A 24,396-nucleotide genomic window follows, 5' to 3' on the forward strand; every position below is an offset into this window, starting at 1 on the left:
CTCTTATTCTGCAATTAATGTTTTGTTTATTTAGCATTTATTTGATATTTAATATTTAGAATTTTAAGATTAACTTCCTGTTTATAGGAAGTGACATACTTGATACTTGCTCATGCACTTTGTCAACATATGCTTTCTTTACCAAATAATATTAGTGTGTTATATATATATATATATATATATATATATATATATAGTAAACTGGATCGCCCATTACAAAGGATCAGAAGGCAGAAAAAGTTGACATAGTATAGGACCCAGTAAGGCCCTAGGAAAGGAGACAAAGGGACATTGGGGTCTCCTTGACAGAGTTCAACCTTGTTGCCTTATTTGCAGTAGTAGGGTTGCATATGACCCCAGAAATAATACTGGGGATGTAAGTGAGTAGATATAAAGCCGCCTTTGTAGGAGGAATAGAAGCCAGATGTAAGAGGAAAAATGGGAGATGCAAGGGAGTGTTGTGGTACTTGCATGTTGGTAACAATGTTCCCTCTAAGCTGAGCGCGTGAGCGATCGCTCACACGAATTCAGAGCGTCGCTCATACTTCCCGCACGATCGTTCATTCCGACGGCGTCGCTCGTACTTATCGCACAATCGCTCACTCACTAAATTTTTGGCTTAAACAAAATGTCGCTCATAAACAATGTTTTTTGCTCACTATATGCTACTCCTTAGAGGGAACATTGGTTGGTAAGTGGGAATTTCATTAAGAAAAAAAAAATTGCTAGGCTTTGAAATTTTTATCACTTATGTGCGATTTTTATAGTATACACTGTGAACTACCAGGGGGCACACCAGCCACCCCAACCCTGACACAGACATATGTGACACAAGTGGAAACACTTTTTTTTTTTTTTTTCCCCTCCTCTTTTCTACGTGGGAAACGTCATTCTCCGTTTCCCACCTGTACAGCACAGTTCAGGCATACGCACAGTACACCAAAAACAGTTCTCCTTCTTTTTCTTCCTCTCGTTTTCTTTCTTTGCCTCCACTCCTCCAGCAAGATTTGTTCTCTTCCACCGACTCTGGCACCCCGAGGAGTGGTTGCTGGCTCATTTTATTAAGGCACCCAGAAGTGCTCCGGGTGTTGCGGAAGTGCTGCAACCAACGGTACAGCAATCGTCCAGGGCACCAGCAGGGTTGAGCTTCCATGCTTCAAACCCAAGGCCCCGCTGCAAGCCAGGGAGGGCTGCCCTCTAGTGTTCTGTGGGAGGTAATGTCTTGGTTAAACTTTTCTCCCTGGGTCCTTCCAGTACAGAGGCGTTTCAGCCAGGCAACTGCCCCGGCTGTACTCTACAACAGGTATAGATTAAAGTGTTTAGAAATGTAACAGATATACTGAACTTCTTTGGGGAAAAAATTGTTTTCTTTACATAACAAAGATTGCATAAACAAAGTCGGTGATTGTACTTTTTATACTATAAGTCAAATTTTTGATTAAGAGCAGTTTGCCATTTTTTAGTTTGCATAAAATCTTTCATATAATATATTGAATCTGAAATTCAAAACTGTCAATATACATTTCATTCATAATAGTAAATATTAAGTAATATTTAAAAATATAAAATCTATTGTAATAGCTAACATGTGAAAGCATTTGCAAATTCAACAGAACTTTCCTCAGGAAAATATGAAATTTTAAAAGGTTTCTCTAGCTGGGTTTCCAGACTCTTGCCCATAGACACTTGTGCTCGTAGGCTTGTCGCTCAAATTGTATTAGAAACTTCTACATCTTATTTTAGTTCAAAGACCTTAAACCGTGCAGTTGGAAATATATGTTTAGCTCCTCTGACAAACATTTCAAAGCTTGCTAAATCATGGATGTTTTTCGGATACTTCTTTTATTATAGTGTTTTCAAAAGTCAGTTGGGAGGTACCCACATTGCCAGTAAATACTGAGCTCAAAAATAAAGCAATTGTGTTTGTTGCCTATTAGCGTTCATATTTTTGTATTTCTTGATGCAGTGCTTATAAGGATATTACATTGTGTGAATGTATGTTTGTGTGTGTGTATGTAAAGCATGTTTATACAGTAGGATGACCACATTTTGATTTTCAATAAAAGGAATGGAGGTAATAATCAACATTCAAGGCACCTTCAAAGTAATTAATGTTTATTACTTTTTTTTAAGGTTAGTCGATTAGTGGTCATAGGTTTATTTAATAAAGCGGCCAATCTAGTACAGAGTCTGACCCCTTTGTAATGTTTAACAGGTCACCAAAATGAAAGAGTTGCTATTTTGGCACTGGTTAATTAGATTACAGTTCCCATTCTTCTTTTAGCACTTCAAATATAGTATTAAAATTTAAAGAATACTGAAATGTAAGCTTAATCAGCTAAAGTGTATTAGAATATTGGAAATCCAATGATTTCTTTAAATGTTATGTTAATGCTTAAAGATTGAGCTCGGGTTAAGACCATCAACACTACTTAATCTCCTTTTTTGAGTAGTTCTAGTTATCCTAGTTATAGTTATGGACACTATCCAGCGACCTGAGACGAAGACTGGACTCCTTTGGTACTATGTCTCTCCGGAAAATCCTTGGGTAACGTTGGTTTGACTTTGTGTCGAATGACCGGTTGCTCATGGAGTCCCGATTGAGGCACATTACCTGCATTGTGAGAGAGCATCGGTTACGGCACTACGGCAATGTGGTGCATTTCCCCGAGGGTGATCCAGCTCGTAAGATCCTCATTGTTGGGGACTCAAGTGGCTGGACCAGGCCAAGGGGTCACCCACGTAAGAGCGTCATTTCCGGAGGGTGGGGTCTGCCTGGTGGGTTGCCAACCGTGATCCACAGTTTTTTCGTTGTGTAGTGGGTGCGGCAATGCACTGTACCAATACATGCTTCCCAACTTGACTTGACTAGTTTCAGCCTTTAAAACTATTTCCCCATACCCTTGTGCTTCCAAATCAAAATGTTCTTGCATCTTTTGAGAGAAGCAGACCTGGCACATCCTAATGTTGTAACCACTCTAACCTTTCACATGAGAAATGTAATGATTCCTTCAAGTTGAGGAAGAGGGAAACCTGTATAGCAGCTAATACATTTTTTTTTTTATGGATTTGTTAAGCTGAAGACATTCAAAGTGAGCATTTGAGACACTGTCTCTGATGTTCTATTACAGCTTTTTGACAGTAAATGTGATGTAGAGGAAAAAGTTTTTCAGAAGCTGAAATCAAAATTTAGTTAGATCTGGATTATGCACCTCCTCCGGTGACAATGTGTACCTTGAAAATGAAGCTCTTCCAATCTCTCAGCCACTAAGAAATGTTTCATGCCCTGGAAAGGGGGAATATTTTGTTCCATCACACCTTATAAATATCAATGTAGGCTTAGTGTAGGAAATGTGATTAAAAATGGATACAGGCCCTGCCAGGTAAAATGTCTCTAATCCGAGACATCAGATATGGACAACTGAATACATCATCAGAACAGAAGATCATCCTTGAGATGACCAACTTAGAGGAGAGAGTAAGCATATAATGGTAATGGGAGAAAGAGCTTACATTGGGTTGCTGGTTTTGGCTGGGGTACATAAATCAAATGAGAAACCTGCAGCAAGACCGTGGAATGCAAACACTGGCATGGTCATATTTATAGCTACAATGTGAATGTTTACAAAATTGTATACATTAACAAAAAAAAAAACAATGGTTAGAAAAAATGGCAGCCTTGCTGCAGTGAAAGGATGTGTGGGGAAAAATAGGTTGAACAGTCGCCCGTTCTTTATGTGGTTGTGGATGAATGATTGGTTCCATTCTGTGGGCGTTGTCCTTTCAGGCAGTACATGCCAAACAAACTAGCAAAGAATGGCATAAAAATGTATACAGTTCAGCTATACGTCAGAATGTGCAAGTGTCTACAGGGGAACATGCTGGGGCAGCAATTTAAAAGAGCTAGGGTATATGGGTAGTGTTAGATTTGACACTGGGATTATAGAGTTATACCATTAGTTTTCACCGTGTGCACATTGGGTGAAAAACTGATAGGACTATAAGCAACAACAAGCCGGGTTTCCCAGAGCACTTCTGAAAATAAAGGACAAGAAAGTAACTTCTTTGACGTTTTCCTTCACTAGCAGAAACTATTGCCCCAAGAAACACAAAAATGGGCTACTGATGAGCACACAGCACAATGTTGATACCCTGAGCTTTATAGAAGATAGGAAGCTACATCTTGTCCTTGATTACAGTGTGACAATGGGAGGTGTTGAAAACGTGGAGAAGGCCACAGGCTTGTGCTTCTGCCGGCACAAGGCTGACTACTGGTCATGTCTCCTATTTGCAGTATTATGGATGTGAATACCTGCAGTGTCTTCATTTATACAGAATTAAATAAAGAAGGACTTAAACAGTTGAAAACTGAGTTGAAGGAGCATCCTCCTAGTGTAGCTGGATAAAGTCCTAGTGATGCTTCATATTGGTAGAAGATTACACATCCCAAGAACATCTACTTTGAGGGAAATTTTAAATGTACACTCCCAGTCCTACTCTGCCAGTTGGTCCATCAGCAGTGATTTCGGTAATCTTGGGTTACATAAAAAATACAAGCAATGACTCGAAAAAGATGAAGACGAAATACACGCAAAATGTGAATTACACAGGAAAATATTACATATGAAGGGTATTGAATGAAGTTGCAATAACCATTCTCGCAAACATTAAAATAAAAAGATGGCTTGAAGAAAAATTTGAATCTGCATCATCTTTAACTCTTTTAAAGTTGCCGGAGGTAATTACAATTACCTCATACCGTAATACATCCATAAAAAAGTGCATCTGCTGAAACTTTGTATGCCCTGAAAATACCTGATTTGCATTATACATACAAGTCATGTTCGAGTGTTTAACAACTATTTTAAAGAATCATTAATTTTTACTTATTTTAAATTTATTTTATTGTTGATAATATCACAAAAAATTGGAAAAAGTCTAGAGAAAACCCTAACGGCTTTAGGACCTGGGAGAATAACCGAACGAGTGTAACAGGGAGCAAGGAGTAGATGCTATTATTACTAGTACTACTTCAACTATTGTTTCCTAATGCCAAAAATGCAGGTACATTTTTAAAGAGTGAAGCAAAATGTCCATATTTTACCAGTTTCAGTATTGCTTCTTATTTTTAATTCCTGTTTGTCAGAGAAGTGTCACAACAAGCAGGACATGCATGTGTATTTTGAAGAGACTGCTAATCAGGTACTGTTTCCAAACAAATGGAACTGCCTGTGAGGATTTATAATCGTGGTAAGTGAACTCTGAGATTATCGTACATGCAGTTACTCGCAATAAGGAGACACACTTGCATGGTTTAGACTAATACATTTCCAGTTCTCCTTGGATGGGCCCAAACTTTTTATATGGATTTTTTTTTGCACAATGTGAACAAAACAATGTTAACCAGCATTGGTTCATGTGAATTTTGGATTCACCAAAATTAATTTTGTGATGGATGTAAACCGAGCAGGTGGAAAATGGCCCATACTCCTTGTATCCTATACTTGCTATTCACAGAGATGATGATAAAATCGCAGGTTTCTGCATTTTTATACTGAAGTTTTGTTCATGTGGCTTGATAGAAAATGTGGCTGTACAGTATGTGAAAGAGCAAGACATCACATAAACCAATATATGGCTGCAGTTTCAAAAAGCAATGTACTAGAACTCCAGATTAAATCCTTACAAAAAGTAAACGAGATAAACAGGTCCTTTTTTGTTAACCCTAGAAAATCTAAATGCAGAACATTTTAATATTTAGATTTTTTTCATTTCACCCTCTATGAAATCATAACACAGTCACATATATGACTTTTTGCAAGTTATAGTACACAGTTCTATCCCGTGCTATTAAACTACTACACATCTGAAAGAAGTTGTAATCAAGTTCTCTAGGCCCTAGTAGAGTCGGGTGTGCAAGATTTGGGTTACAGGACAATATTCAAAACCGGTTCCCAGTAAATGAATTTAGAAACCCAATTCTAAATCCCACAAGCCAATCACATTTCTATTATTGTGTAACAGTTGTTAAAACTAAATTATTATTGAGTGCAAAAATAAAGTAATGGAAATTTTGGTTAGAAGTTATGGAAAAGTTTTTAAAATTTTGCTGGTAAAATTGGTAGGTCTAATATACAGTATATAATATAACACACTATATTACCCTTGTTTGTGATCTGTGAATGCTATAAATTAATGCTTACAAAGATGATGAAATTTTATTTGAATCTTGACATATAAAATGTAATTGTAAAATTTGATTTTGGGCCAGTTTTTAACTTCTTTCCTGCAGAGCCCCTTAAGTGACATGGGTGGGGAAAAAATCTTGTAAGAGCAAAAATTTTGATAGGAGGAAAAAATCATGGGATGGGGTTTGATATGGCATTTTAAAGATGATGAAAAAGGAAATACAAGATTGTGATTCACCAACACTCGGCCTCTCCACAAATATCCAGCCCACTCTGTGCTGTGAACTGCTGCAAGGTATACTTGATGATTAGGAAGATGATCAGGTATCCGTGCTAGTGGCCTAATCACAGCCATTCTCTGAGTAGATACTGGGTTTGGGCTGCTTGTGTGTCTCCTCCGTATTATCTTCAAAACGAAAATTGCCCCAAATTAGACTGGAAGTACTTTTGCAAGAGAACACAAAAGTATGCTGTTTTATCCCCTCATGATTTTTTTCCTCCCATCTATTTATTTCTAATTGCATTAATTGTGTTATCAAATAACAAGCTACTTGAATATATGTGCTATTATGGAGCATTTCTATTCGGTTATCCAGGATATTGTATCCATAAAAGATAAAATGGCATACTGCTAATTTTGCTGCACTGAAGTCTAAAAGCACTATCCAAGTTCTTATAGGGTACAAAAATGTGTGGTGTGGTTGTGGATTTTTTTTTTTTTTTTTTTTGTTAAGGTTTTGGTGACATGGCTGTGTCTAACACGATAGGAAGCAATGTGTTTGACATTCTGGTTGGGCTTGGTGTCCCATGGGGTTTGAAGACCTTGGCTTTGGATTATGGCACTTTTGTAAGTATGGTTCTACAGCATCTACAATGTTTTTTGGGTGGTCTTGTTATTTTCTTGGAAAAAAAAAAAAATTACATATAATCAAGTCAAACTTCTTAGTCAAACTAGAAAAATGGAAATAAAAAAGCAGGAACAAAAACTACAATCTAGCAAAACTAAATTCAGTCTCTAAAGGAGAAAAATAGAACAGAGCCCAGAGCTTGGGCAAAAAAAGGGAAAATGTTCTTTCCCCCTTCATATGCATGTTCTAAAATTTTATTAACTAAATTTTGCCATATAAGGGAGAATTTGATTTTTGTTTTTCCCAGTTTCAAATAGTATAGAATATCACTACCCATTATTATTCGTTGAGTTATAACAGGTCTGCTGGGATTCTTCCAGTTAAACAAGATAGGTCTATGAGCTAGTGGTGAGTATAGGCAATTACAATCCGTTTGTCCTTCTCCACGTTAAGCCCATCGGGGAGTACACCAAACACAACTGTTAATGGGTTAGGAGAGATTGAGCAACCAAGGCTGTTGGAAAAGCATTCAATGAATTTTGTCCACAATAATGTCAATTTGGTGCACTCCCAAAACGAGTGGCCTAAGTGAGACTGGAGCCTGATTGCAATGCTTGCAGGTTGTATCTTGTCCTGGATACATTGTGGACAATTTTAAATTTAAATAGATGTGATCTCTGAAAGATTTTAAGTTGAATTAAATGTTTTATGCCTTTTAGAGCTAGTGTATTCAATGCATTGCTGACTTCCATGCCTTTTCTGAAAGATTAATTGAAAGGCACTTCTAACTGTCTTTGTAAAGGTAACCAATGGAGAGGGAGAAAGACCACATTTACTTCATAGAGTATTTACTAACTGCTGAATTTAAATATTTGTGCATACTAAATGTAGAGCACCTGTTTGGTTAATTTTCTTCTGCCTGTACACCTTTTATGTAATTAGTATTTGAAAAGGTACAAAAGCATACTTTAAATTGTGCTGTATGAAAATAGTTTCATTGTGGGTCGACTATCCTGTATTGAGGGTTTCTGCTGTGCTTAAGGTAAACTTTTGAGATGCATTTTTAGTTGCTATAGTAATGAATGAAATCCTCTTTTTGTGTGTGTGTGTGTGTGTGTGTGTGTGTGTGTGTGTATTGCTTTAACTACTGAGGGATTTCACTTGCATCTGACTTTCAACCTTTGAATTTACTCAGGTGCAGATAAACAGTCGAGGTCTGGTATATTCCGTTGTGCTTCTTTTGGGATCTGTTGCTTTAACGGTAGGCAAGTGTGTGTGTGTATATATGTGTATTTTTTTTTTTTTGTCTTGCATCTAGGTACTGCTTATAAGCTGTACTAAAGTGTCTGTGTACTCGGTGAACTCTAATTTAAAACTAGAATTTACACGTGAAATGTGTCTAATGTAGTATGACACATCACCCCTGGTGGTTCAAATGTGTGACCTTTGTCATCTTATTTATTTTGGCAGGTGTTGGGTGTATACTTCAACAAGTGGAGACTGGACACAAAGCTGGGGATATATGTCTTTCTGCTTTATGTAATTTTCCTGTGTTTCTCTATTTTGATTGAATATAACATCTTCACTTTCATTAACTTACCAATGTGCCGTGAGGATATCTGAGAAGACATTGTGCTTTTGTGGATTATTGCAGCAGCCTACCCATGAACACTAAATGCGTAATTTCAAGATTTTCTTTTCAGAATTAAATATATGGAAATTGAGAAGTGTATTTTCCTGTCTCTGGTGCTGCAAATGGATTAGACCTCTAGATATTGTCTTATTTGGAGTGCTTTACCTTCACCAATACCAGCAAATGCCCCTGATGGGATTTCATGAGGCAGCAACTCATCAATGACACTTAATGTGCAGGACAACCAGCAGAGAAGACTTAACTTGTGTTTTTTGCGTTATTTTGCTATTGTTTTGTTTCTTAGGAGGACATTTGTATTTTTGTAAATGTCATGAAGACACAGATAATCTGTTTCAGGTTGAGGTCCAATACATTTTTTGACATACTCTCCTACATTTAAATTATTGTTTTATACTGACTAGGATACTGGTGTACATTTTCATAGCCAATGCAGCAAATCCACATTTGCAACATTCTTGCTCTCCAAGATTCCTGTGATAACGTAGACTATTTCAAATCGCACTCAAGTTTTGGATGTGTTTAAATTAGTAATAGAAGTTCCGCATAACAAGATTTTCTTTGAAGAAATCTTATACTGTATACATTCCTGCTCTTCCTGGAAAAGTGCAATGCAAGTGTTATCTGTTATGTAACATTTTGGACTGTTGTGTAAAAATGTGCACTTGAATTTTCACATTTCTCATTTACAATTAATATATGTATAAACTAAAATATAAAGATGATTTTCATAATTTGCCAATTTTCTTTAGTTTCTAAGGATGGAAAAAATTAGAAAAAATATAGCTTTTTTTTATTTTTATATATATATATATATAAATTACCTCCAAAGATTGTGAAACTAACAAATGGAAGCCTGTTGTAAGGCAATTCAAAGGTTTAAAATATGGGAGGGTTGTGGTCATCTGGTCTGGGGCCACATTATTAAATATACCATTTGTTTGTTTAAATAAATTTACTCATTGAAATTGCTTCTTTTGCATAAATGGTTTGTGATAGAATTGCTTTGTTATACTTTTTATGCTGTTGTGTTGGTGATTTCCTGTAGCTAAAATGGCATTTTAGCAAATCAACAGCCATCACCAGGTGGTACTCCTACTTGAGCTGCCCGTTTTAAAGTACATTTTCAGATACGACTTGCCAGGAGGCTTGCTCAAGCTCAAACAGCCGGAAAGCAGTGATGTGTGAATCCTGACGCTGCAGAGACTTCTGCTTTTGACTTGTTCTGCTGTCTGAAATCTGTTTTCCTCATTTAAGTCAATTTTTTGAAAATCATGGTGCTAGTATCACTCTAACCTTCCCTATAACAGTTAGGAGCAAGATATGGATTATTAAACCACCATCATACTGCTGTTTAGATTGTTGCTTCCTGGTAGAAGGTGCCAGATGCAGTTATCAAGATTGATCCTAAATGTTTTTGCCTAAGAACACTGGACCAACCTTTTTTTTTTTTTTCCCCAAAAATCTTCATTACATTTTATTTTTGAAAAACTTCCATTGAGCTTTTAAGAGTATTTTTTTTTTTTTTTTTTTTTTTTTTGTCCTTAACGTGACTCCTTTTTTTTTTTTTCTTCCCTCATGCATTCATATTTTGCTGGCTAATGGCTTTGATGCAATCAATGTCTCTGTGTATTTGTGCTAAGCTATGGCAAAGTGAAGCTCAATTAGCAAATATGTAAATGAGAAATACAGTTCCAAATATAGGTACATTTCATGAGCTGAATGTAGTTCTAAGTGTTTCATAAAAGTATTTAGAGAGAACCAAATACAGGTAAAATTGTAATGAAATTATATAAGTGAAAAATTAGGTAATTAAAAAACTGAATTTGCTGAAACCATTAAACAGCTATTTTTTTCTACAAATGAGGATGTGAGGAATCCTAATCCTGAAGAAAATTTATACTTTTGGGGGTCCAGAGTCTTAATTGGTTCAAGAACAGAAAAGTTAATTGATCAAGTCTCAATGTCCACCTGACCTCCTATGGGCATTTTCCAGTACTATATACAGCATAAATCTGCATCTATTGAGAAATCATGGTATTTTATGATGACAGTCATTGCAGAAGTTTTGTCCTTCAAGAGAATGATAAGTTCCAAAGTGTTGCTGGGAAGCTTCAGCAATGGTGCAGTAGCTCTTAATACCATGCTAGGATCTAAGGGAAGAGATTGATAACCAAGTCAGGCTGGGGAGCATGCACTGGTACACGGTGTTGCTGCACCCACCATATGACGAAACCGCTCAGGCAGACACGAACTGACCATCTGTCTGCCACCCTTGGATACTCAACAAGGATCCTTTAAGAGTGCCAAAATTATTTTTACATATCTAAATGATTTCTGTTTATTTAATGTGAAAAGCTTAGCCAGATGTGCTAAGCAGATTCTAATATTTCATTAGTGTTTAGATCTTAAAAAAAAAAAAAAAAGTTTAATCCTGTTTTTAAAAGTTTGCTGTCTGCATACAGTGATTAAGGCACCATCTGGTGGATGTTCTTTGAAGCAATTTTATTAAAATGCATTATCTTCGGTTCACTGTAAACATTTTCTACCTGCTACAATCGCCAGGCTGCAAGTGAGTCCCACGACTAAATTTATGAAGCTGTTCTCCCATTGTCATTGAAGTGCAAGCAAGAACTTTATTTTTTTTTTCTGTTTAAAAAAAAATATATATATTTAATTACAGCAGTTCAATAAAAAACAATTCTGTCAAGTGTCATTAAAAAAAAAAAAAGATATAAATACCCCAACAGGAAATCTTTCTGCAGTTTACGGGCTTGCCTACACTAGTTGTGGTAATCAAGAAATGAATCTTAAAGAATCTGCTGTAGTAGAAGTTGTCAGTCCCTAAGCTGTAGCTTTTTCAAATTCTGAGGGCATAATCATCAGGAGTCCACACTTCTGAAAGAGGATACTCCTTGAATGAACCAGAAATGGTTTTGCACCCCCCCCACCCCATTTAAATTTACTTGGATGGGTTGAACAGCCTAGAAACTGTCAAACCTGTATATAACTTATTTCACTTCCCAAGAGACTCCTTTTTGAACCTGGTAACTACCTTCCTGAACAGATTGCTTGCATCTGTTGTCCAGACGAGAGAATTTTCTGCAGAGGCCCCTTTTATTTATATTTAGCAGATAGTTCTGCTTCAGCTATTAGTAAATGAAAGATTGTCTCTCATTCTTTATTTCCGCAGCAAAATATACTTCTAAGTTCTTTTTGACAACTGCATTTACATTTATTTATATGGCTGACACTTTTATTCTAAGTGACTTAAAACATTTGAGATTAAATTGGTTAAATTAGTTTTTCCAATTGGAGAACAGGTAAGTGACGTGACTTGCTCCGGGTCACACAGTGTCAGTGGTGGGATGTGAACCCTCATCCTCATGGTCTGAGGTTCAAAGCCTTAAACTGTGCTACTCTGCCTGCCTAGAATATTTTTAAGTAAAAATAATTTAACTCTGCATAGGGCAATAGCATGTTTTCCAATATGGACTGAACATATCCAGTTACTAGACAACCAAACTAGAAAATACAACTGACATCCAAGAAGACATTACGAAGGGAATGGCCAAAGAAATAAACCCATATTTTACAACTAGCATTGCAAATGAGTTGTTGTTTGGATGGTACCAGCTTGGCCTGGTAAAAAAAATTAAAAGTAATGTTTATTTGCAAGCTAACATAAATAATTTTCAGAAAATAATAATTGTAACTTAATATGATGCACTTGCATTTCAAGTTTTTTTTATATAATATAAAATGCCTGTTTTTTTTGTCATCTTCTTGCTTGAGGTTAGGCCTTTATTTTATTTCAGATACAGAAAGTTGAATTGCTTGGAGGCATCCAAGTTGGCTCGGCTACCTGAATGTTAATGGATAAGTTTAAAAGTTAGACAAAAGTTAAAATACACAAGTTACTATTTACCAAACAAAGGAAAAAATATAAAGTGTCTATATCCTAACCATTTCCCCTGTTCTGCACATCTGTGTCAAACCTATTTTCAATCAGTAAAAGATTAAATTGACAACCAGCAAAGCCAGAGTTTTGTTGTCCATCCATCCATCCATTTTCCAACCCGCTGAATCCGAACACAGGGTCATGGGGGTCTGCTGGAGCCAATACCAGCCAACACAGGGCACAAGGCAGGAAACAATCCCGGGCAGGGTGCCAACCCACTGCAGGACACACACAAACACACCCACACACCAAGCACACACTAGGGCCAATTTAGAATCGCCAATCCACCTAACCTGCATGTCTTTGGAATGTGGGAGGAAACCGGAGCGCCCGGAGGAAACCCACGCAGACACGGGGAGAACATGCAAACTCCACGCAGGGAGGACCCGGGAAGCGAACCCAGGTCCCCAGATCTCCCAACTGCGAGGCAGCAGCGCTACCCACTGCGCCACCGTGCCGCCCTGAGTTTTGTTGTGAATTATGAAAATTGAAATTAATGCATTCTTACTTCTGTCACGATATTACTATAGTTTCTAAGATGACAGTAGCAGGTAGGGAGATTCCCCCCGCCCCCCCCCCAAAACTGAAAGTTAACGTGTATAAAAAAATTGAGTAGGATGTTGGGGATATTTGTAAAAATCCCTAAGACTGAATCTAGTTGAATTTGTGAAGGATCATTTTCTTAGATGTTCAATTAAAATCTGAAATGTATTATGTGAAAAACAATCTGACTGGAGAAGACAGGCTGTGATGACTCAGACATATGAACCTGATAGTCTTTGACCTTGTGCTTTACAAATTTGTTGAACATAGCTGAAATGTAGGTTTTTTTGTTTTTTTTTAATATTTAAGTACAATGGGAGTACAATACTAAAATAAGGTGCTTTAAAGTGGCTAAAAAAAAGTACCAAAGTTGGTTTTAAGGGGAGAAAGTGCCTATCCCAGTTGCTGATAACACTAGACAATAAGAGCAATTGACAGATGCGTCTGCTGTCAGCCCTGCTCGAAGAGAAGGGGAGTCCTTTTAGACATTAAAGAGGCTTCTGAGTTCAATATTGGCAACTTTTATTTCTTTAAATGCCATTACATTTTTTGTCTTTAACCATATCTATATAGATTGTTGTTTTGTTTGCTTGAGTATGCTGTTGAATAACAAAACATTAAAAGCACAACATAAAAGCTTTTTGAAATAATGAAACTGTAGACTACTATTGACTTGTTTTAATCTATTCTTGTCTATTACTTTATCCCTGCTTCTAACAATCACAAACAGAATAGTTAACACTGGGTGGATGGGTACCTCTGTGCTCAAAACATGTACCTTACCAAATTTTATAAATCAACATCGATTTGTTTTGTCTGAATGTATGCATACTTAACACACATGAGAATTATTAAGTTCTGGAACTTAGCTATTCCATTACTGGTTTCAATGCAAGTCCTGGTTTGTCCACCGTAAACATACAGTAATGTATCTGGTATGTTAAACAGATTCACGATGCCTTATCCTGGACTGCTTCAGCTGGTTTAGTCTTCCTGGTTTGTTTGTGTGTGTTTATTGAACATTATAGGCCAGAATAACTTAAATATTTTTTTCCACTTAATTGAAACTAGAACTGGGCATCTCTTTCACTAGCCACAGTGTATCATGAGAATGCTAGTGTAAAAAGAAGTCCATCCATCCATCCATTTTCCAACCCGCTGAATCCAAACAGGGTCACGGGGGTCTGCTGGAGCCAATCCCAGCCAACACAGGGCACAAGGCAGGGAACTAATCCCGGGCAGGGTGCCAACCCACCGCAGGACACACACAAACACACCCACACACCAAGCACACACTAGGGCCAATTTAGAATCTCCAATCCACCTAACCTGCATGTCTTTGGACTGTGGGAGCGCCCGGAGGAAACCCACGCAGACACGGGGAGAACATGCAAACTCCACGCAGGGAGGACCCGGGAAGCGAACCCAGGTCTCCCAACTGCGAGGCAGCAGCGCTACCCACTGCGCCACCGTGCCGCCCTTTGTAAAAAGAAGTAATTGTTGATTTTACAATGAGGGGAATAAAAGGAGCCAGCTTAAATCTAAATGGGAAATTCACTTTTCTCTGTAATGCTTTTTATGTCATAAATGTGTGATTCCCTGCAAAACTGGTACAACCAAACCTCCTAATTCCTCATGAAGAATGATCATGTTTCTTTTTTATTTAACATTTTGTTGTACTGTACTTGCCCTAAACATCTGTCTTCAATCTGTTAGCGGATTTCCTTTTCCTGGATTTAACTTCTGAAATCTGTGCCTCTATTGACCACTATTACCGCTACACTAAGTTAACTGGAATTTTGTGTGTGTGTATAAAAAATTTTTTTTCTTTCAGATTATATTTTCTTAAATAAGTAAGAATTCTAAAATGTGGATGCTACCCACACAAAAAGGAGTAGTTGCAGTCCACAACTGGATAATGCAAATCTCAGATGTTCACCCAGGACACTTTTGAGAGAGAGGAGAAAAAAAAAAAAAAAGTCTCGTGTTGATTAGCTGAATTTTTGCAAGCTGGAAGATTTAGGTTGAGAGTCTTTTGGCTGACTGGTTTGTATGTGAAAGATTTATTCTGCTCTGCACTGGGAGGTGGGGAGTCAGCATTTCATCTTCCTTTTTATTTTATTTTTTTTCCCTCCACATTCCAGGTTTTCCTGATGGGTGCGAGCAGACCACGCATCTGGTTTGAATCATTTGGAGAGGAGGAGTGTCGTGTTTGTTTGTGTTCAAAAACCTGGTAGGAAAAAAAACTTTTTTTTTGTTTTTTTTTTCCGGGAGGGATTTAAAAAAATGATCTGCAGTAGACTTGTCTAGGCCATATGCCAACTTTCATTCCCTCAATCTGAAAATGTAGGTTGTCAAGGTAACACCCCACTCCGCCCCCATCCTAACTTTCTCTCTCTCTCTTTCTCTCTCTCTCCCTCTAAAGTCACACTTATGATTTCCACCAGTTGCCAACAAAGTGGAAAGCCTGAGTAAACTTCTGGATGGGGACGGCCTGGGTAAGCAGGAAGGGGAGGTTGACCAGTGAACATTGGCTTCCTCCTCACATCCCCCTCCTCACTGTTACAGGAAGTCGAGAGAAGAGAGAGACCACAGTGCAGACGATTCTTTTCTGCTTGGCTCTGGCAGCCAGTGCAGCTCAGGGCACTGAAGATAAGCAAGAAAGTAAAAACAAGTGATGTACCTATTCTAATGGGCCAAGAAGACAAGGGCTACTGGGCTGCTGCTCATGAACAGGGATGATGGAAACATCGTGGCACACGCAGGAAGTTGCACTCCTCCCTCAGTAAGTAAGGAATCTTAAGTCACACCTCCAACTTCCCTGTCTTGTTCAAATAGCTGTTTATGGGCTTTAGTGATGTGCATGTTACAAATTGGATAGGGAGAACGGGCTTTTAGGTGTGAACACCATGTTGCTTCATGTGTCCTTTGTGGTGTCTTGTTTTAACTTCTGCTTTCCTCTATCATTTTATCCTCTTTGCTTAAACAAAAAAAAAAAGCTTTCTGGGCTCCAGTCCTATTATGATCAACCGTTATCTCCCTGCTACTGCCACTATCTAGCTATTTGGTCAGTCCTGCAATAATGCTGTCCTAGTGTTGTCTGAATTCTTTGATGTGCACCTATTATTCAAATGTATGTTCTTGATGAACATCTTGCTTGTTTCCATCTAAATTTTTACTTCATTATATATTTATTTTCATGATCTGTCTTTTTCTTAGTATGGTAACCCATTTGCTGTGCCCTCCTAATTATCTCACAATCCTGTCATTTGTCTTTTTTTTTTTTGTTTGTTTTGTTTTTAATCACTTTCACTTTTTTTGCTCTGGGTGCTCTGGTTTCCTCCCACAGTCCAAAGACATGCAGGTTACGTGAATTGGTGGTCCTAAATTTGCCCTAGTGTTTCCTTGGGGTGTGTGGGTGTTTGAATGTGTGTGCACGCCCTGTGACGGACTGGCATCCTGTCCAGGGTGTTAGCTGTCTTGTGCCCTATGCTAGCTGGGATAGGCTCCAGCAGACCCCAGGACCCTGTTCAGGACAAAGCAGGTTAGAAAATAACTGAGACTTTTTCTTCTTGTCCACACTGTACACTATTTTTCTGTGTCTATCCTCCTGTTGCCATATGTGTGTGTGTGTGTGTGTGTGTGTGTGTATAAAACCATATATATGGTTTATTGTTATATAGAAAACTATATACAGAGTGTGTGTGTATATATATATATATATATATATATATATATGGTTTTATAATGTTTACTTTGTTCGTCCTAGTTTTCCTTTTTCTGTTCAGCTGTCCCATTCACTGAAGTGTCAGATTTCTTTGTTCATTAACTGGCTTGGTATCCATATCCTAAAATGTTACTAATTTGGGTGTTAGAATGGACTCCCAACTTACTTTTGACACCCACATCAAATATCTCTGTAAGTCATCTTTTTACCATCTCAAGAACATCGCCAAACTCCGCCCATTACTCACCCTGGCAGATGCAGAGAAGCTCGTCCATGCCTTTGTCTCTTCCAGGCTGGATTACTGTAATGCACTCCTCATTGGGATTCCTGGCAAGAGTATCCAGAGACTCCAGTATATTCAGAACAGCGCTGCCAGGATCCTGATGAGGGTGCGAAAGTATGATCACATCACCCCAATCCTGAAAACCCTTCACTGGCTCCCTGTTTCATTCAGAATAGAGTACAAGGTCTCCCTTCTTACCCATCAGTGCATTTATGGACATGCCCCTCTTTATCTACAGGAACTCCTTACCCCCCATAGCTCCTTACGTTCCCTCCGCTCTGTACTCACTAACACTCTTCAAGTCCCCAGAACTAAGCTCAGCAGCATGGGTGACAGGGCGTTTTCATCGGTGGCGCCGAGGCTGTGGAATGCCCTCCCTGATTACCTGAGAGCCCCACAGTCGACTGAGGCCTTTAAGCGAAACCTAAAAACTCATCTTTTTAGAAAGTCATTTTGTTAAAGTATTTTATAGACTCTTCTGTTATTTTTTTTTTATTTTATTATTCTATTTTTACTCTGTAGCACTTTGGGATTGCTAAAATATAAAGTGCAATATAAATAAAATTTATTATTATTATTTTTATTATTATATCCTATCTGATTCTACGCAAATTGTTCTAAACGCATATCCCCACTTACCTGGTAATATACATTCTTGTTCATGCCATTATATTTTCCTATCCTGTCTTTTCTCTGTATCTTCCATATTTTCCTTCTATTATTGTTTGTTCATCTTCTTTATATAGCCTTCTTCCTTCACCTTTGTTACTCCTTTCTGAAAACCCATTCAGACACACCATAAATACTTTTTCTCCCCCTTTGAAATGTCCATAATTATCTATGCATCTTTGTGCTCGCTCAATCTCTTCTAAAATTCTGTATTAATCCTCTTTCTCCTTCCATGTGTTTCCCCATCCTCATCTCATTTTTTCACTCCATTTCATCCTAGCTGTCTCCCTTTGTTTAGGTACTCTTCGTTTTGTCCGTTATTTTAAACATGCTATCAGAGCTGAATACTTTGAATGACAACATCCATCAGGCAAGAACTAAAAAATATTCTGAGCATTTTTTTAGTGCAGAATTTGATGCTTTATACTGCTTTTGTGTGTAACGTTTCAAGCAAGCATGTGTAACACAGGTGGGCACTTAACAAAACCATATACAGAATAGTCCATTTTGAAATGTAACTTCCAGTACTCTACTTGTGGAGACTCGACTCACTGTGATGAGCAAAAGTATCTTCGTGTCTTCATTTTTTACAAGTGAAACAGTTTCATTTTCTGCTGAGGATCTGCTGACCTGCTTATCAGGTCTGTTAGGGTACAGCTAAAAACTAAAATGAGTGCATCCGTTCTTTGCTAAAGACCACATTAAAATGTACTGTATAGTCCTCCATCAGATGCAACTTTTAACTTCACCAAGACCGACAGCTCTTTCTTGAGCTTTCTTTTTCATCGTTTTGAAGGCGAAACCATTGTGCATCATAAGGCAAGTCATGGTTTTACAGTAATTTGACAAAGTGCAGCTGTTTTCTGTATTAGTCTGGTTTAGTTAACAGTTAACACCAACCTGTCAATGCTTTTTTTGCACAATATCCATTACTGGACAACTTTTTGCACTAACTTCTTTACTTCCTAATTTTTGCTGCTACACTAAGGAATGTTTACTGTTTCTCCACTACCTCAACTCATCACCACAACACCTTATTATTATGTTACGTTTGTGTTTTTGTCACACTGTCACTTTGTTGCTTTTGTTTGCACATTTCTTAGTTAGCTAGTTTAGTTTTTCTGTTAATTTATGTTGTAATTTATGTTGCATGTAGCACCTTGGTCCTGGAGGAACGTTGTTTCGTTTCACTGTGTACTAACTGTATATGGTTGAAGTGACAATAAAGCCTACTTGAACTTGAACTTGAGGAGTATTTCACGTGAGCAAGATCACACCTAGTATTGTAAATCCAGGATGTTTGACCCAGCAGCCCCTGCCAGTCAGTACGTCAGTGTTGCGACTTGTAAGTCAATATGGAAAAAGCTCAGTTAGGTAAATATAACGGGACCAGCATTTTCTTTTGTGGATCCTGTTACTTCTTGGCTTTACCACTCCAAGTTGAGTAAATTGTTTGCTGAAAGCTCTGTGGGGTAGTATGTTCTGTCTAAGGCTTCCTTTAGTTCTGCTGCTGTTGAACTGAGCAGTGTGATTGTTCTATGACAGTTCTTTGTGTAAGAAATGAAAAGCAGTTCCTCTCTGTGAGGGTGTGATTGGCCACACTAACAGCACATTTTTCTGTTTCCATCTGTTTACTTCATCTCAACACCGATTTATGTGACAATGTAAGGGTCTGGCATACCCATTTTCATTTACACCATTTCTTACTTCTTGCGTCCCTGTCCTACCTAAATGTCTTTCTTGTTACAGGTATCACTTGACAATCCCAAAGGCATTCCGCAATATTTTAGGCATTTATTAGTACTTGGCTGCCTGCCTTTAATGTTCCATGGGATGACGTGAATTTTAACATTAGTACTGCTATGTCTTCCATATGCTACAAAGGGAATGTTTCACAGATTCATATGGCCTCCTCAGCTCTAAAGTACGCAAATCAAAAGTGTTAACACTGTGGCTTCAGTCCTTTCTAAAAATGTCTCTCTAATTTAAAGATTTGTTGCATTGGTTAGCATGCTGTTTGCTTGAGAACTGCATTAATTGTTTCTATATTTGATTGTCCAGCAGCATAACTTTTGGACGTCTTAGCTTTTCGTTGTGGCTTACAAAGTAAGCAACTATTGGGTGGATGCAATTGCTGACGACACCCCCTCCTCTCCCCTCCCCTCTCTATAATGTCAGATGGAATAAAATAGATTTGTGGCCAAATGTAGTAGCCAAAACATTTTGCATGTGGTACTCCCTAATCCAATCAAGTGCTCCATTTCTTAGCTGCTACATTCTTATATCCTCATTAATTTTGACTTCTTGAGCTGCGGCCTGTGAAATGGCGTCTTGAATGACTGTTGGAAACTGCTTTTGCCAAGTGACTTTCACAGCAGCTTTCAGGAGCTAAACAGAATTTGGAATTGCTTCATCACATCTGTATATTACAGTGTGAGTCTAAACTGAATGGTGTAATAAGGAGTGGTCATGCTGTGAACTATGCATAATAATGTCCAAAGTGTTAAAAAAGCAAATAACTGATCCCAAAAGTGTGCATTCATCTCACACCATGACTTTTCTCAAGACAATAAAGAACATCTGAAATTTTTAGGTGAACTAGTTTAAAGTGTTATGCTGTTAAAATGTCAGCACTTTAACAAACTTAATCATAATATATTATCCTTTTTTGGTGTATATTGGGAAATATTTTTTGTTTTGGTGTCGGGGAGAGCTTATTTTTCTGAGCTTACTTCTTCAGATATAGCTGTCATTTTTATTTCAGTATTAATAGTTCATAAAGTGGTTGGCTTGCCTACAAGTACTTAAGAGTGAACATAGCTCAAGTGTATCAAGTGCATTATAAGCATTTACATTATGCCTCATATATCCAGCTAGATGTTACAAACTGACCTGTGCCCAGTCTGATCACTGTGTGCTGTTGCATATTTACTACAATGTTTTAGTCTTGGAGCCAAAAAAACAAAACCTTGATGGTGTCAATAAATCTAAATTGTATTCCTAACATTATTGGTAAATGTATACAGTGCTTTACAAATATATTTAGACTTGCGAATAGTTTTCAAGTTTTGGTTGAATACAAATGACATTTTCATGTCTTATTCCAAATTTCTGCTGTTTACCGTTTTTTCAAATTTTTAATGGTTTTTCACAGGCATTTTTGAGGCTTTTTAGGGCTTTTATCAGGTGTTTTTAAGTGGTGTTCAAGCATTTTTCTAACAGTTTCAAAGAAATGTTTTGCAGGGAAAATGACTTTTCCATTTTGTAGGTTTTAAGGTGGTGTTGTTGTACTGCAAGGTGATTGTTGTGTACCAGAATGTCTTCTGTGACTTTAGTGCTGTTAATCATGACGATCACAGTACTGAAGAGGAGCTGTCATCAGCATCATGAGTGCAAATATTGAGTTCACCCAGTTTTGCAGCAAAAGGAGTGAAGATGACCATTCTGGACTCTCAGCCAAAATTCGGAAAAAGTCAAGTGTTACATGTGGATGTTGATGAGCATGTAAGCAGTGATACAGGGGGGTTTGGAATATTATTTCACAAAAAAATTGCCTGCCACTGACAGTATGAAATCATAAAATCGCATGAACCAGTTGGTGAAGGAGATATCGTGCACATCATTTATTGTCTGAAAGGAACTGAACATATGTGATGCGTGTGTATGTGTATATATAGATATATAGATAGATATATATATATAGATATATATACAGTATATATAGATATATATACAGTATATAGAGATATAGATATAGAGGGAGAGAGAGAGATATAGATATATGGATGTTGATGTCGTATGAGTCAAAGTCTTGCTCAAGGAGAGCAAGTTGCACAAGCAAGGGAGATCTACTATAGATGAAGCATGTTCGGATGTAAGCGCCCGTAGGCTTTGCGCCCTAGGAACCAAGTTACCCGATCTATTCTATAACATTTCAGTAACTACTGCTCTGATGCTGATGCTTCAGATCATAAGAGGTCATTACGATAGCAATTGACGAAAACAATTAATAATTAATTGCAGAATTACGCCATTTGAGGGTTCCTCTAGAGTGCCTCTTTCTCTTGCATGATTTGGCTCAAAAACTAATCGGCACATCATCATAACAGGCTTAAGTTTCAAGTTTGGCATTTTTACGTCCAGCCGTTTGTAGCTCTAGACCATCCTCAAGAAACTGTGACACACAGACAGACACCCATCATTGATATATCCATGTTTTTGGTATCGGGGGACCCTGAAATGTCGATCCATCAAGAACCAGACATCGAAATTTTTAATGAATCTAAAGCTTTTGCTTTCTCCGTTAGAAGATAGGTTATGATGAGGGAGGGTGCAAAGCTAAAAGGGAGTCAGTTGATCATTGACAGCATTGTAAAATGTAAGTGTTGAGCTAACAAAAGTGGATCAATGTGTGTGACATCTCAAAAACAAGTTTTAGTACCGGCCACATTCACAAGGTATGATTAGAGTAAAGAAGAAGCACCTCTGAACAAACAAGCAAAAAAGCACTCTGAACATCCTTCAGTGTGTGCAGGAGAAAGCCATTCCAAAGGGAATTGAGACGAAGCATCAACTACACCAGGAGTTACCCAGAACCTTATCATAACTAGTACAGCTAGCGAAGGACAATAAGAGCAAGAAACCATCTATTGGAGTTGGACTAATGAAGCCATACGAGTCCAAGCTTTACTAAAAGAGGGCAATTTGCACAAGCAATAGACTACATGTAAAGTAATGAGTTTCTTTCTGAAGAAGGGAAAATGACTGATCACCAAAGGCCAAAGTTTTATGCTAGAAAAGAGGACTGGGACCACTGTGTATGAAACCTGATAGACAAACTGCAGTACCTCCTATAACCACAAGGTGTGATTAAAGCAAAGAAGGAGAAGATCATCCAAGCAAACTAAGAAAAAATGAGTTGATCATCCTTCAGCCTGTGCCAGAGAAAGCCACCCCTCAATAAATTGGGACAAAGCATGACATGCACTTGGAGTCAACCAGAAGCTAACCATAAGTAAACCTACTATGAACCCTTATCTCTAACTTGATAGTCAGGATCAAGCTAGCTAATGTATTCCTCATTGTGGTTATTGTTTTTACTGTAACTGAAAGTAATAAACTGTGTGAAGGATATGTAATTAGCTGTTATAAGGTTCACTTCATAAAATTAGTAGGAATATTCAGAGTAATATCTCACAAAAGGACAGAGGAGCTGTGTGCAAACAGTGAACAAATCAATGCCATGGTCAAAGTGCAGGTGCTAGAGAGTTTGTAACTAGCTGAGAACTTTTTCATCCAACTGGCTGAAAGAGAGGAACTGTGACAAAAACGGTGTAAAGTCAATTTGGAGTGAATAATGATTCTTGGTTAATTTTTTAGATAATAATTAAGGAAATAGAATTCACAAGTTATGTCTCTTTCTATAGAGAAGTAATGGGTCAAACCAACCTACTGTAGATGTGTTGTGGTGTTCATTATTTTCATTTATCTATATCTACTTGCATATATCCATTTTTCTGTTATACTTCTAAAAAATCGTGTTATGTAGTTTATTGTAGTAAGCATGTTTTGGTTACTTGTTGAAAAACAGTCTATTGCCACATCCTATCCACAAAAAGAAAAAATGGGAGATGATTTCTCTTGCCAATTAATAAGCTTCATTGAGTACTAGGGTGTTGTACCGTGTTAGCCATTATGAAAATGGCTAACACAGTACAACACCCTAGTACTACAGACATACAAGACACCGAAATGTACCGCTACTACATGGAATCTTTTCTCTAGGCATCATTGATAAATTGCACAGAACTTCTTAATGTTTTGACTTCTTGGCTGTGCATCCCTTTTGCAGTAACACACTACAGAAACACAGAGTTGACTGCCAACTTCAAAATGTCTTTGATAACGATATATGGTTTGTGCAGTGTGGCTGTTCACATAACCACCTGACAAATTTGCTTCAAAGCTGTGGCTACACTATGCAGCTTTTAGCGTTTCATATTTTGCTTTAAAAAAAAAAAAAAAAATTGCGTCAGAGATAAACCAAACACACTAGCTTGGCCTGTGCATACAAGTGGTGGAAAGGACCTAAGCACTTGCCACAGGTTGTGCAGCCAACTTCCTTTTAATACAACAGTCTGTACGCTCTTTTAAAATCATTTAATAGATAGATGTTCCTATGTTTCTTCTTTTTTTTATTTTCCAGATTAAATCCAGAAGTCAATAATGCAGGAAGTAAAGTGGACGAAAGTGCTGGCCTCACAGACCAGCTGACAGTGGCCAGCATTAGCATCCTGGAGAAGCTCATCAAGACTTGTCCAGTGTGGTTGCAGCTGGGTGTTAGTAATGAAAGAGCCACTGAGATTCTGCAGAGAGAGCCAGCAGGGGTGAGTAGTCTCTAAAATGAAGGGAAATGTGACAGAGACCTAGGTCAGCCATAAGTAGGACAAGAGCAAAAAATAAGAATGGAGGGTAATAGGGAAGTGGAAAATAGGACAAAGTGCTGCAATGAAGAATATTTCTGGAT

At 37.7% G+C, this 24,396-nt stretch overlaps 2 protein-coding genes across 4 annotated transcripts in view; both read left to right on the top strand.

Annotated features, from left to right (window-relative positions):
* The window catches only part of slc24a4b (solute carrier family 24 member 4b), a 65,888-nt gene extending 56,233 nt beyond the window's left edge, over window positions 1–9,655 (top strand). For both annotated transcript variants that reach the window (XM_028821694.2, XM_028821695.2), the window contains exons 15-17: window positions 6,923–7,035; window positions 8,232–8,297; window positions 8,507–9,655. In XM_028821694.2, coding sequence (XP_028677527.1) covers window positions 6,923–7,035; window positions 8,232–8,297; window positions 8,507–8,659 — 332 coding nt within the window. In that variant the 3' untranslated portion in view covers window positions 8,660–9,655. The remainder of the gene's footprint in view (window positions 1–6,922; window positions 7,036–8,231; window positions 8,298–8,506) is intronic.
* Window positions 9,656–15,578: 5,923 nt separating this feature from the next.
* Window positions 15,579–24,396, top strand: part of rin3 (Ras and Rab interactor 3) — a 60,352-nt gene continuing 51,534 nt past the window's right edge. The window contains exons 1-2 of one of the 2 annotated variants that reach the window (XM_028821774.2): window positions 15,579–15,976; window positions 24,076–24,256. In XM_028821774.2, the coding sequence (XP_028677607.1) occupies window positions 15,930–15,976; window positions 24,076–24,256 (228 nt within the window). In that variant the 5' untranslated portion in view covers window positions 15,579–15,929. Of the gene's footprint in view, window positions 15,981–24,075; window positions 24,257–24,396 lie in introns of both variants that reach the window. The other variant, XM_028821775.2, reaches the window with a different exon arrangement.

The sequence above is a fragment of the Erpetoichthys calabaricus genome, chromosome 16 (genome assembly GCF_900747795.2).
Source record: "Erpetoichthys calabaricus chromosome 16, fErpCal1.3, whole genome shotgun sequence".
In the NCBI taxonomy this organism is placed as follows: Eukaryota; Metazoa; Chordata; class Cladistia; order Polypteriformes; family Polypteridae; genus Erpetoichthys; species Erpetoichthys calabaricus.